Consider the following 12,511-nt stretch of genomic DNA (forward strand, 5'->3'; position numbering starts at 1 on the left):
TTGAGTTCCTTTTTTCCAAATCCTTCCCAAACCTCTGCTCCCAACTGAATTCCTAATGGTTTCTTAACTCAAAGGTACTCCCACTCAGCACTGTACTTGGAAGAACTCCAAAACCCACACCAATTGCTTCAATTAAAACAGCAAATACAAGCACAAAAATACTTCCTCTTAGTGCAGAAGAATAGGGAGTGCACTTCCTATGAGTGCAGGCCAGGTGAGGATTCAAATGCCTGAAGATGTCACTTTAGGAAATATTTCACAGTGTTTCCCAAGGTAGGGCTCTGGACAGGGAAGCACAAAGCTGCTCATCTGAAGTAAGGTATTTGTGAACCAAAAACCAGGATAAAGGCAATGAGGATGAAATCCAGGTGAAATAGCTTGGATTCCAAAATAGCACAAGGCAAAAAGTGTGTCTGGGAACACAGTATTCAAGGCACGTTATACGTTAATGCCTTACCCAAAGCTAAAAGACACCTTAAAATTTACAGCAGACCAGAAATCACAGTTATCAACTTGTCAGAACAGGACAGGGTCAATCTTACTGTATTTGACATAATTTGATACTAGATTTGAGACAGACACAGACTGCCAGTGTCCACATTGCTCCTCTCCTACTACCATTCACTGAGTACCTAATAATCCTTTAATTATGTCTAACTTTCATTTCCTCAAGCAGGGTTCTGTGCTACCAACAAGTACAATACATACACAGAAGGGAAATTTTCACTCAGCTGTTCAAACACTTTACACCAAGGAATATTTTAAGACATCTGAGGGGTGCCAGTGTTTTTTAATACACCACCATACAATTGCTGCACACGAAGCTATGGAGGCATAAAATATTGCAGTAATCTTTAACTAGCCCTCTCCAAATTAGGCCAGTAAGAATTAATTTTAAAAACTCACCAAACCAGACCTTTATTCTGCAGAAAATTTAAAAACTCAAGTGCACAAGGTCAGTGTAAACATGTTCTTTAATATCACTGAAGAAAAATTTAGCAATCCAAGTCTTAGGTGGGTTTCAAATAAATAATCATTTTGAGAAAGTGTTTACATATCAAGGGAGCTCTCAAGGCAGCAAGAGCAGAGTTTGTAATTCCTCCCTGCTAACACCCCCTCACCAAGAGAATGTACAGTAGGCAGTGCACACTGGAAAAACAATCACAACACAAGGGCACACTTGCCAGCTTCCATGGAACCTCTGGATAGGATTTCAGAAAGGGGGGGGAAGTAAATGGAGACATGCACTGCCTTTTAAAGCACCACTCTTCCTCCACAGCCTTTTCACCAACATAACACAAACGGCAAGAGAATTCATGCTTGCTGCCAAAACCCACTCTCAGCTCAAAGATTAACAGAGCACTGCTCTGACAGAGAGAATTGCTCTTCAAACTGACACTGCAGCACAGTGCATCACCCCCTCCCAGCTGGGCTCTGCTCCTACTCTAACCTTGAAACTCCTCTCCAGTCACTGCAAAAGTAACCCAGAAAGCTGAAAGACAGGTAAGAATTGTTATTTCTTGCAGATCCTGTCCCAGCATACTGAAAGGGAGCAAGACATGATAGGTCTCAAGGTGTAGCGTTACCCAGGAAAACATCTGGTGTCCTAAGTCACTCAAATAAAACCTTTCAAAAGTCAAAATACTTCCTCAAAGTGTAGATTTGTCTTTGTTAAACAAATATTCTGCTGTAAAAATATGCCTGATGTTTAATTTCTCACATCAGAACAAGAAGTAGATTTAACAATCTAGGAAGAACAAGAAAAAAAATCAATTTTAAGTATGCCACAAAAATATTTGCAAGAGAGTTACTGCAAAATTGTTTTCTTCCATTTTCATCAAAATATTTTTTTCTCTGTACATACAGGCTGGGCAGTCTTCCACTCTCTGTCCTCTAGTTCAACATGCAACAGATCTGTGATAAGCACTGCAGTACTCACCAGAGAACTGTTTCTTCTCCATTTCTAACACACCTGAAAACAGTCCTGCTTTGAGTTAATTTAAAAAAAAAGGACTATGTAATACTGCTGTGTGTGCTGTGTACCTACTGAATAAATATTGCAGGAGTTAAAGGATTGTTTTACTGCTAGCTGGGCTTTGGCAAAACAGGAGTAGGGCTGACATACACTGGATACTTCACACTTTTGAGTGGGGGACGCTGCAACATTTAACAGAATAAAACAGAATAAAATAAATCTTAGATCTAAAACTGTCAGTATGCAGGATTCCCAAGTTGTTCTGAACACAGGAGCAAGGTGATCAGTTTTCCAGGAAAGCCACATAGTCAGTCAATCTGGCCAACTGCTGCTCATTGGGAATTGGTGGGACTGGAGCAGGTTCTACAAAGATAAAACAAATGGATCATTAATGAAATTTAGAAAGCAAATCCACCAGCAGTACCATCCATCACAACAGTAAGGGAAAACAAATTAAATGCATCTGACTTTCAACAGCCTTCTGGGGACAGATCTTAACTGTATCTCCTCCCTGCACAGCTGACACAATTCCTGTTATCTGCACCATTCAGTGCTCCAGGAGTTACTAACCACAAAAACTGCTGCAACAAGTTCCACTTGTCAGCAGTCTCCAGAATTTCTCTGCACACACTGCAGTCTGAGTAATGAGGGCTGACAGTATTCTGCCCTGAGAAGGAAGCTCTTGGAGCTCTCTGGTTGCTCCTTTCCTTGCAAGCTGCCATCCTGGAGACTCCAAACAAACAGATCTGGTGGGTGACCAGACCAGCAGAACACACAGGAGTTCTGCTGTGGAAGTGGGAACCTCAGGAATCTCAGGCACTGCTTAAAACATGAGGGAGTGAGGAGACAGAGGGAGAAGCACATTTACATAGCACCTGATTGGGGCGGGCTGCTGTTTTTTATTTTGGGGGGGCCAGTGAGAACATTCACCTCTCTAGGACTCAGTTCCCACTCAGTGCTGACACTGTTTGTGCAGGTTTAGCTAAATCCATTATATACAAACAAAAATACCTGATGAAGGAATAAATCTGTTAAAGGAAGCTTCCAGCACACCTGGAGAAAAGCATACAAAATTAGCTCAGTGGAACAGTTTTAAACAGCTCTATGCAACAAAACATGGATCAAAAGCTAATTAAAATTAAACCTGTTTATTCATCACACTTGACTTTATAACTAAAAAGCAGAATACCCAAGGCTTAGCTGCTTCAAAAGAGTCTCCTTTGCCTGAATAGCAGTTCTTGCACTCACTTTTGGCATAAAAACCACATGTAAGCAACTGCAAGTTTTTTAAGCTCTGCACATTTGGCAGCCAGTTCACAAAAACCCCACCTGCTCATATATACAGTCTCAGGGCACTGGTTGGCTTTGCACCCCTTAGGGGTAAATTTCCACACCTGGCACCTGTTTACTATGGGCACTGAAAACCCAAAATCTCTGCCCATACAAACAGTGCCATTTCTTAGTCTAACAGGTCCTGCCCTTTTGGATATGCTGTAATTTGGCTCCTTCTGCCAGAGCTGCACAGAGCAGTTTAAGAACAGTTGTTTCATCCTGCTTTTACATCTTAATATTTATTTTTGCCACAGCCAGATACAGATTTAGGAAAAAAAAAAAAAAAAGCCAAGTATTTCTGCAGACCATGGTCTCCAGGAATAGACAATCTGTAATCAACACTATGAAAGTGAAGAAAATATTTAGATTTTAAATCAATGGAAATTATATCAACAAGTGGAGCTCCTCAAAACACAAAGGTTCACTAAATCCCTGCCTGAAGAAGTTCTAATTCTCCTGAAGGAAAAAGAAATCTCAGGTTCAAGATGGTCTATCTTTTACTCATCTTTATTAGGTTAAGACCATTTGAGATCATCCAGTTTCTGTTGCACAGAGGCAGAGCCAGCAGCAGGAGGAGAGGGAGCAATCCCAGCACATCCTGTCTGCTTTTGTTTCAACAAGTTCATGTGAGGATTTAGCTTAATCCAAACTACTTGCTGTAAGTCCAAACCCACCCCACCACTTTGTACTTCCTCACGTTTTACACATGCCCCGTGTTCATGAGTAGCACGAGTGTCCAAAAAGTATCTAACAGAATCCTGTGCAAAGCTGTAATTACAAACTTCACACCTCATTCCTAGAATATGCTGAATGTTTCATGAAGTGACAGCTCCACCTACCTGGCTTTTTAGGCATCACCATGCGAGTTGCAAAGTCTGCTTGCCAGCCCTGATCTAGCACACCTGGAAAGGCGTTCGTAAGATACAGAAGGGGAGAATAAAGAGTGATAATTAACAGCAAATAATTTTTTAAAAAATCAAACCATTATCCAGAACCAAGATTTTTTTTCCTCTAATCACTGCCCAGTCACTTAAGAGGCTCAGAATTTGTAGATACATTTTTATTAATCATCACTTAGAGCTCTCTGAGCTCATTATCTACTGTAAATGCTGGCAACCCTGATGATGGGAAGAAATTATGCATCTGACTCCATGTTCTCAGGAGGCTAGTTCATTAATTTATGATACTATATTATATTAAAGAATACTATACTGAAGGATACAGAAAGGATATTAACTGAATGCTAAAAAGATAATAATGAAAACTTGTGAGTCCTGACACAGCTTGGCCCTGATTGGCCAAAGAGCCAAAACAACTCCCAGCAGAATCCAATGGAACAATCACCTGTGGGTAAACAATCTCCAAACACATTCCACATGTGAGCACAGCACAGGAGAAGCAAATGAGAGAAGAATTGTTTTCCTTTTCTCTGAGGCCTCTCTCTCTGCCTTTCAGCTTCCCAGGAGAAGGAATTTTTTCAGAGAATGTAAATGCCACGATCATCAATATAAAAAGTACTCAGGGAATAATGCCAAGTACCTTTCACAGCTTCTTCTACAGGGAGGCCAACAAAGGCTGCAAAATCATCTGCAACTATGGATGTGTAAGCCTGGGAAACCAGTCCAAAAGCTCGTCTCCTGGTTGCATCTAGGGAGAGAGGAACACAGGACACCAGAGACTCATCTCCAGAGCTGGGACACCTGAGAACATTTCCTCAATTCCACCACCTTTGGAAAATCACTACCAGCCTTCAAGGGAGCGCTTCAGGAGCTCCCCCTCCCCTCCCACAGCTCACAGTCAGCAGCAAGAGACAACAGCTTGTTCTCTGCCAAGGCAAACCCCTTCAGGGCCTGCAATGAACCCCCAAGTGCAGCCTGCAGCATCCTGGGCTCCAGCAGCAGCACAGGGAACTCAGCAGCTGATGGCATTCTCTGCTGGCAATGTGCCAGCAATTAGTTAATAATTAGTGCCATCTAAAAAGCAGCTGTTTCTCAAGCTCCAGAGAACTTGTTTTGCAGAACAGCTCTTTTCAGCAGTCTGCACTGCCCTCTAGGAGCAAGAGTCGGCATGGTACCATTACACAGGAAGGAAAACATTTCACAGAAAAACCACCTTGTAACTCCTACAAGGTTCTGAAATGCCAAGCCAAGTTCTCTGGTGAGAAGTCTGATAAAACTGGGTGATTTATGGTCTGTTCTGCTCTTACAGAACAAACCACATGGTTTATGAAAATCCAGTGTCAAAGAATACACAGAAACAAAATCCTACTAAGACCACTTCAGTTGTTTCTACAAGGTTTTGTAGAGTTTTTAATTTACACCCAACACCTGGAAACCTTTTAGTAAAACCCACAAAACCTTGGCAGCAGTTGGCCTGATTTTTCACGATGAACAATTTGTTTCTGCTGGAGCAGACACAAATAATTCCAGGCAATTCCCTGCTCCCACAGGAGCTCAGCCTGTACCTCTGAGTGCTTCCATGATTGGCTGGATGGTCTCAGACCACTGATGGGCACTGATTGCTGTGTAGATCCCTGGGAAGTCCCTCTGCCAGATTCTTTGTCCCACTGACCAAACTGCACCGAGTTCAGCATTTGCCTGTTGTGACCAGAAAAAAAAAAACCAAAAACCAAACTCCAGTGTTAATCCAGAAGAAAATCCTTATGCATAAACCCATTCCCACCCCCAGGTTTTCAGGGAACATTGCAGTGCAACAAAACCAGCAGGTTTCTGAGGTGAATTTGGCCCAGTACTTACAGATTTAATAGCAGGAGGGATTCTTTTCCAGAGATAACGTGCATTATTCCTAAAATAAATAAATAAAAAGATTAAAAATACTTCTCAGTCACCAAATGCTGCAAAGAGACACCACAAGGTTTGCCCAGATGCTGTGATGAACACTCTCAGTGCTTTAAAAATATCATTTCCAGGAAGGAATATTGGATACTGAGGTGGGAAAGCAGAGCTGCCCTCCAGCAGACAACTCTGGACTGCTGTAACAAAACCAACAGTTCATGAATTGCCTCATTTAACACCACTCTGGGAAAGCAACTTCTCCCTAAAACCTCAAGTTCAGTGCATTAAGTACACACAGGGACATGAAATAACCCCCCCAGGGCAAATTCCCAGGAATTCCTGCAGATTTAGCTCCTTCAAGCCAACAGCATCTCTCATTTTTAACAGGGACAGTCCAGATTCATCCTGCTGGAATTTAAACAGAAGGAACAAATCCAACCCAAAACAAACAAACAAATCCAAAACACTCCCAAAACAAACACAGCCCTGAACAGCTACAAAACAAAACTCTGAAATGTTCAACACTTTCCAGAGGAGCCAATTTCACCACGAAGGAACTTTATTCCCAAATTTCCCCACAGGAAAGGAGAACAGCTTTCCTGTCAGATCAAGGAGTGAAAGAGACTCGATCCCCCAGGAGCACTGTCATTATTTCTTTGCAAAACCAGCATTTTCATTAATCACAGAGCCCCTTCCCAGTGTGCTGGTGACACAGCCAGTGTCCCAGGCTGGGACAAGCCACTTACATGTCATTGTGCAGCAGGTACAGAGCCAGCAGCTGGCCATACACCAGGGGCGTGGCAATCCCTCCAGGGGCCTGAAAACAAACACACATTACAGGGCTGCAGATTTTAAAGAGGGCTGTGATACAAAACGCAGCAGGAAGCCAAGTTTTATGTAAACTGAACACTCCAAGATGACTGATTTTTATTTTTACTTCAATTTTTTTTTTCACATCACGTAACAGACCTGTGCAATTTTTTGGGGGGGAATAAATAAGCCTACATCTTTCAACTTCCTTTGCTCATGAAAGCTGCAGCTGTTGAAAGTGAAATTAAATTAACCCCTATTAATTAACCCCTGACTTCGTTTACCTTCAGCTCAGGCCACTCCACCACAGCAAAGCCTCTCTGCCCCTCCCAAAAACCTCAAGCTAAGCTTTGGCTCCTGCCACATTCAGTAGAGCTCACAAGGAGGAAATAAACGAGCAATTAAAAAAAGCTGTATAATTTCGAAAGCGGCAAAGATTTTCAATTTTCAGGCCTTTTATCGAGGGACAAGAGAACGTAAAGCAGCACGGAGGGAGCTTCTAGTGAAAGCTGCCACAGTAAAGCTCGGTCTGAGGGTAATTCCCCGAGCCCTGGCTCAGGGCTCCACTCCCCTGATCAGTATTTTCCTTTTCTTAGCCACAAGAAGGACTGAGACCCACAAACTCCCCCTCCTTCGTACTCCCTCCGAAACGACACGAATAATTATAGAGAAACACCCATTTATCTGCAGCCTGCGACTTTCTGAGGGGCTCCGTGGCGAGCCCAAGTTCAAACACTGCGCCCTCCCCCGCTCACTCACAGGCCCACGCACCGACACAGACACACAAACAGACCCAGACCCGCCCCGCAGCACCTCCAGCTCCTGCGTCTCGCACTGCTCCAGGAGCCGCCTGAAGCTCCCGGAGCTCTCGGCCATCACCGCCACCGGCATCTTCCCCTCACGGCGCCGCCCGCTGCAGGCGCCCGCGCCCTGACGTCACTTCCGCCGTGCCCTCAGCGCCTTCCGCCCGCCTCTCTGTGCTCCTGGAGGACCGAGGGGGCGCGGCCTGACCCATGGGGCGTGGTCTGACCCATGGGGGCGTGGTCACTGTCCGTGAGGGACTGAGGGCGGCGCGCGGCGTCTGCGGACGGCGGTGGTTAAAAACCCATTTGTTTTCTGTGTAATAAGCAAAGTTTCCGCGTCATAAAAAGAAATGAGTGTGCTTGGCGTGCAATACATTCGGCTTTCTCTCCGTATTCGTCATGGGAGACGGGCGCCTTCCATCCTTTATTGCATGTTACATGTACGTAAGGGCTGTTCTCAAGGGATAGAATTGCATTTCCAGCTCTGTGCCTGTTTCTGGTGGGGTTTAGAATTAGTTTTTACAGGTGGATTCCCTTATCGTTGTTTCCTGTAAAATCCCCTGCTTGCTGCAGTCGACAGGACCATGGAATATCCTGAGTTAACCCACAAGGATCATCAAGTCCCACCCCAGGACCTGCACAGACACCCCAGCAATCCCAGCCTTTGCCTTCTCCAAACAATCCTTAGGCCCTGGCAGCAAGCACAGATATTTTATATCCTATGAAAGAGCCCACAATATGCTAAACCAGCATTTTAACAGCACTGGTGCTGTTTTAGAGGTGGAACTACCCCTCGGCTGTTGCCTTTCCATGGCTCTCCATCCCCAGTGAGGCCCCATCCAGCACCAGGACCCCCAGCCCTGCCCACCTTTCCCCAGAATTGAGCTCAGGAGCCCCATTTATGGCTTGGATGTGCTTGCATCCCAGTTTGAGGAATAGGAAGTAAAGGGAAATGGCAAGATTGTCTCCAAATCTCTGTTGTTACTGATGTAAATTCATATTTTTAGGGTAAAATCAACCCGAGGGGCTCCTTTTCTGCAAAACTCTGCTTTCTGACACAACAGATTTGCTTTCCACCATCATCCTCCGCCCCATATTCCTTGAACAACGCCTGACACCAGCGCTTCCCACCACCCTCCATCCCCAGCACTGCCCTAAAAATCATTCCCCAAACCATTTATCCTTCAAGCAGGGAGTTTTCCCAAGCTGTGCTCAAGAGCTGCAAAACTCCCGTGTTCCCCACGCTTTTGGGGTGAAAAAAAGGAAGAGCGGCGCAAACCCCGATCCCTTTGCCATGGAGTCACGCTTGAGCGTGTCCAAAGGAGAGCAACGAGGCTGGTGAGGGGCTTGGAACACAAGCCATATGAAGAGCGACTGAGGGAGCTGGGGTTGTTCAGCCTGGAGAAAAGGAGACTCAGGGGTGACCTTATCACCCTCTTCAACTTCCTGAAGGGTAGCTGTGGTGAGCTGGGGGTCGGTCTCTTTCTCCGGGCAACAACCGACAGAACAAGAAGACACAGTCTCAAGCTGCGCCAAGGGAGATGCAAGCTAGAAATAAGGAGGAAGTATTTTACAGAAAGAGTAGTCAAATACTGGAATCATCTACCCAGGGAGGTTGTGGAGTCACCATCCCTCGAATTTCTGTGTGTGAGTCCCCGCGCTCCGGGAGAAGTTTTGGCTGTGGAAAGAAAAACTAACGCGTGTTTGTGTTCTCTTTTGGGATTCGCCCGAGGCACCAGCATCTTGGAGGAGGGCTCCAGGCGATGGCACTGCTGCTCCGCCGGCTCAGGCATCGCTTTTTCCGGGAAGCAGCCTCTCATCCCGCTCCCTTCCCCGCCAGCCGCATCGATCCCCACGGCCCTTTGTTGCCGCCAGCTCGGTGCTTTGACATTCGGACATCTGAGAGCAGCACTGTCCTCACCTTTTGCTCCCATTCCCAATTATCTGGTGTTTTCGGGAGGCGAGGAGGGGGGCAGCTTGTGATGGTGCCGGTGGGGAACCTTCCCTCGGGGCTCAGGTCACAGCATCCCGGATTGCCACCGGGAACACGTTGATTTGGGAAGGGTTCGTCTCCTGGGGGGATGCCATCCCACATTCCCATGCCATCCTCCTTCCTGGTGGGAAGGCATGAGCTGGTCCCCGGCACCGATGGCTGTGCTGGGGCAGGGCAGAATCGCAGCCCCTGGCTGTGCTCGGGCTCCCCGCAGGGAGATCATTTCGTTCGTGGAGGAAAAAAGCCCAGTAAAGATGGAATAGAGGAGAGGTTTCCTCAAGAGGGCACTAGCTGCAAGAGAAACTGCTGAAAAATCCAAGGAAGCTGGACATCCACGCATCCCGCTGTCCTTTCCACACAAGAGACTCTATTTGGAGGAAAATCGGCTTTTAAAAATTTTTTAATATTTCGTTTTGCTTTCCATTTTTCTTTTGGAACAACAGAGGAAGTACTGCTTCCCGCTGTGCTGAGCTGAGCCTCCTAAATGCACCAGTCCTTCTCTGGAAGCAATTCCTTCCAGAAACCAGAACCTACCCTTCTGTGAGCATCCTCCCCTCTCTCTTTACCCCCTTTCTGCAAAGCTGTTTAAGGCTGTGGCAGCATTTTCCAGAGGAAACATGCCAGAAGGGAAGGAATACACTTCTATTTTGGGTCACCAAGATAAAATACAGGAGATTTGTTGTATTTTCAGGGTTGTTATAAATCCAGGAGGTTTGGAAGATGTTCCTGGGGTTATTTGGAGCCTGGCCTCTGTATGGTGGCATCATCCAGGACCTCTGGACAGTGACAGAGACTGACTGAGCCAGCATCCCATAAAACCACTGGGCCATTTATTTCACTCAGGAGTTTCTCCTCAATTCAGACACCAAAAGAAGAGGCCAGGCTCATAAAACAGCTGAGCACGTTGGAAAATCTATCCCACTGGCAAAGCTAACCACCTTAAATTAACAGGAAGGCTCCTTGACTTGACAGCATCCTGATTTTTCTTTGGCCCACGGGCTCAAAAAGCACTTAAAGACACTGGCCGCCAGCTGCTGCTGCTGCAGGAGTGTAAAGTAACTTTAATGTGATTTTTATTCAGCTCCTGGTGATGATGGCAGGAAGATCTCAGCAACTCGTTTGTGCCTTGCATGAATTTTAAAGCAGGGAGGGAAATGGATCCCAGTTCTGCCATCCTGGACAGTCCCAAGTAGCTTTCAAAGCAATACCGAGGCATTTCCAAGAAAAATTAACAGAGATTTCGTGACAGGGCTTCATTTTCCCAGTCGTTTCCATGTGCTGCTGCCTGTGATCTGGAGGTACCCTCTGGAAAGATGATTGCAAGTGGTTTCTCTTTCTCATCTGCTCCCAAAGCTTTGTAGGGGAACAAAAGACTCTTGATGGGGAAATTAAGATGCAAGGGGCGATATGGAACAATGGGACAGCAATTTAATGTGAAAGATAAAGCAAACGGTGCTAAAGGGTCAAGCTGAACCTCCCCACACCCTTCCCATTCCCTCAACAGCCTGATTGGCATTAGCAGGGCTGAGCTGAGCAAAAGCTGGATCCAAACACGGAAGGTTATTTCCTTCCATGACATCAAAGGGGAAAACGCCTCGTTTTTGAGAGCTGCACCCACGAAAGGAAGCTGTGAGCAGCTGGTGGGAAATGATCATTGCTTTTCCCCAGACAAGCTTTTAAATCTATTGCATTTCCACAGGGGCATTGGTTTCAACTCCAATAAACAAGAAGCTATCTGGGATATTTGGGATATTACGTTTTCCTTTTTTTTTTTTTTTTTTTCCCTGCTGTCCTCATGCCTGATTTTTCAGCTCACACCCAAGGTCTCAATTCTAGAGGTTTATACTCCAGCATGGTGGTATAAATATTGGCACAGGGTGCCCAGGGAAGCTGTGGCTGCCCCTGGATCCCTGGAAGTGTCCAAGGTCAGATTTGGATGGGGTTTGGAGCAACCTGGGATAGTGGAAGGTGTCCCTGCCCATGGCAGGGGGTGGAACTGGATGGGCTTTTAAGGTCCCTTCCAAACCATCCTATAATTCTGTGATTCTATGAAGTAAAGGTTAAAAAAACCCCTAAACCAGAGAGGCTGAGGAGCTTGGAGGATGTGTAGGAGACCAAAAAGTGACTAGAGTAGCAGGAAGTGATGAGGGTTTCCCACCCAGCTGTCCTTGCCCGTGGGGCTCTGTGTCCTTCTGCTGCTGCCCTGGAGCAAACCTCCCCCAGAGCTGAGATTCAGGGGTGGCTGAGCCCCTTTCTGTCCACCCTGAACACCTCCATCTCCTTCTCTTGCCTTCCCTGTGAGTAACCAGGAGCTGGTTCTGCCACAGGCTCTGCAGGCAAAGGCTGCCCTTTCTTAACCTGCCAAGGAGATAAGAGACCCTCTGTGTATTTAACCTAAACTTTGTTTTCATGACTTTCCAGGCTTGTCTGTGCATTTTCCTGTTTTTGCTTTGTTCTCCGGGATCCTCAGCCAAGTTTCTGTCCCCTCCCTGGCTTCTGGGCCAGCAGTTCTTGCTCTCCACATACTTTAATCCTCTGTGGAAAGGAGCTGTGTTACCTCTGAGCAATGTAACAGCTCTTCTCTGGACTGCTCCCCCACCACGGGGTTCCCTCACTTGGAAATCTCTGAAAGCCCCCAAATTCCAGGGGATAAAGAGAGAGTGGGGATTCCTGGTCCATTGTAGGGTGGGATCAAGCATCCAGCATGGGATATTTTTGGGTATGGAGTGGGACAATCCCAGGTCAAGCACGAGGTGACTGGGGGATGGAGGATCCCTGCTCCAGCTGAGGCATTTGAAATATG

General features: G+C 46.1%; 1 protein-coding gene across 1 annotated transcript; it reads right to left on the reverse strand.

Annotated features, from left to right (window-relative positions):
* Positions 1-771: 771 nt before the first annotated feature.
* Positions 772-7,835, reverse strand: COPS8 (COP9 signalosome subunit 8). The gene is made up of 8 exons (XM_036387003.1): positions 7,726-7,835; positions 6,849-6,919; positions 6,064-6,112; positions 5,772-5,904; positions 4,847-4,954; positions 4,147-4,209; positions 2,987-3,028; positions 772-2,338 (listed from the first exon to the last, which is right to left on the reverse strand). The coding sequence occupies exons 1-8, from the start codon at positions 7,801-7,803 to the stop codon at positions 2,259-2,261; spliced, it is 624 nt and encodes a 207-aa protein (XP_036242896.1). The 5' UTR covers positions 7,804-7,835; the 3' UTR covers positions 772-2,258.
* Positions 7,836-12,511: the final 4,676 nt, after the last annotated feature.

Source organism: Molothrus ater, chromosome 7 (assembly GCF_012460135.2).
Source record: "Molothrus ater isolate BHLD 08-10-18 breed brown headed cowbird chromosome 7, BPBGC_Mater_1.1, whole genome shotgun sequence".
NCBI lineage: Eukaryota > Metazoa > Chordata > Aves > Passeriformes > Icteridae > Molothrus > Molothrus ater.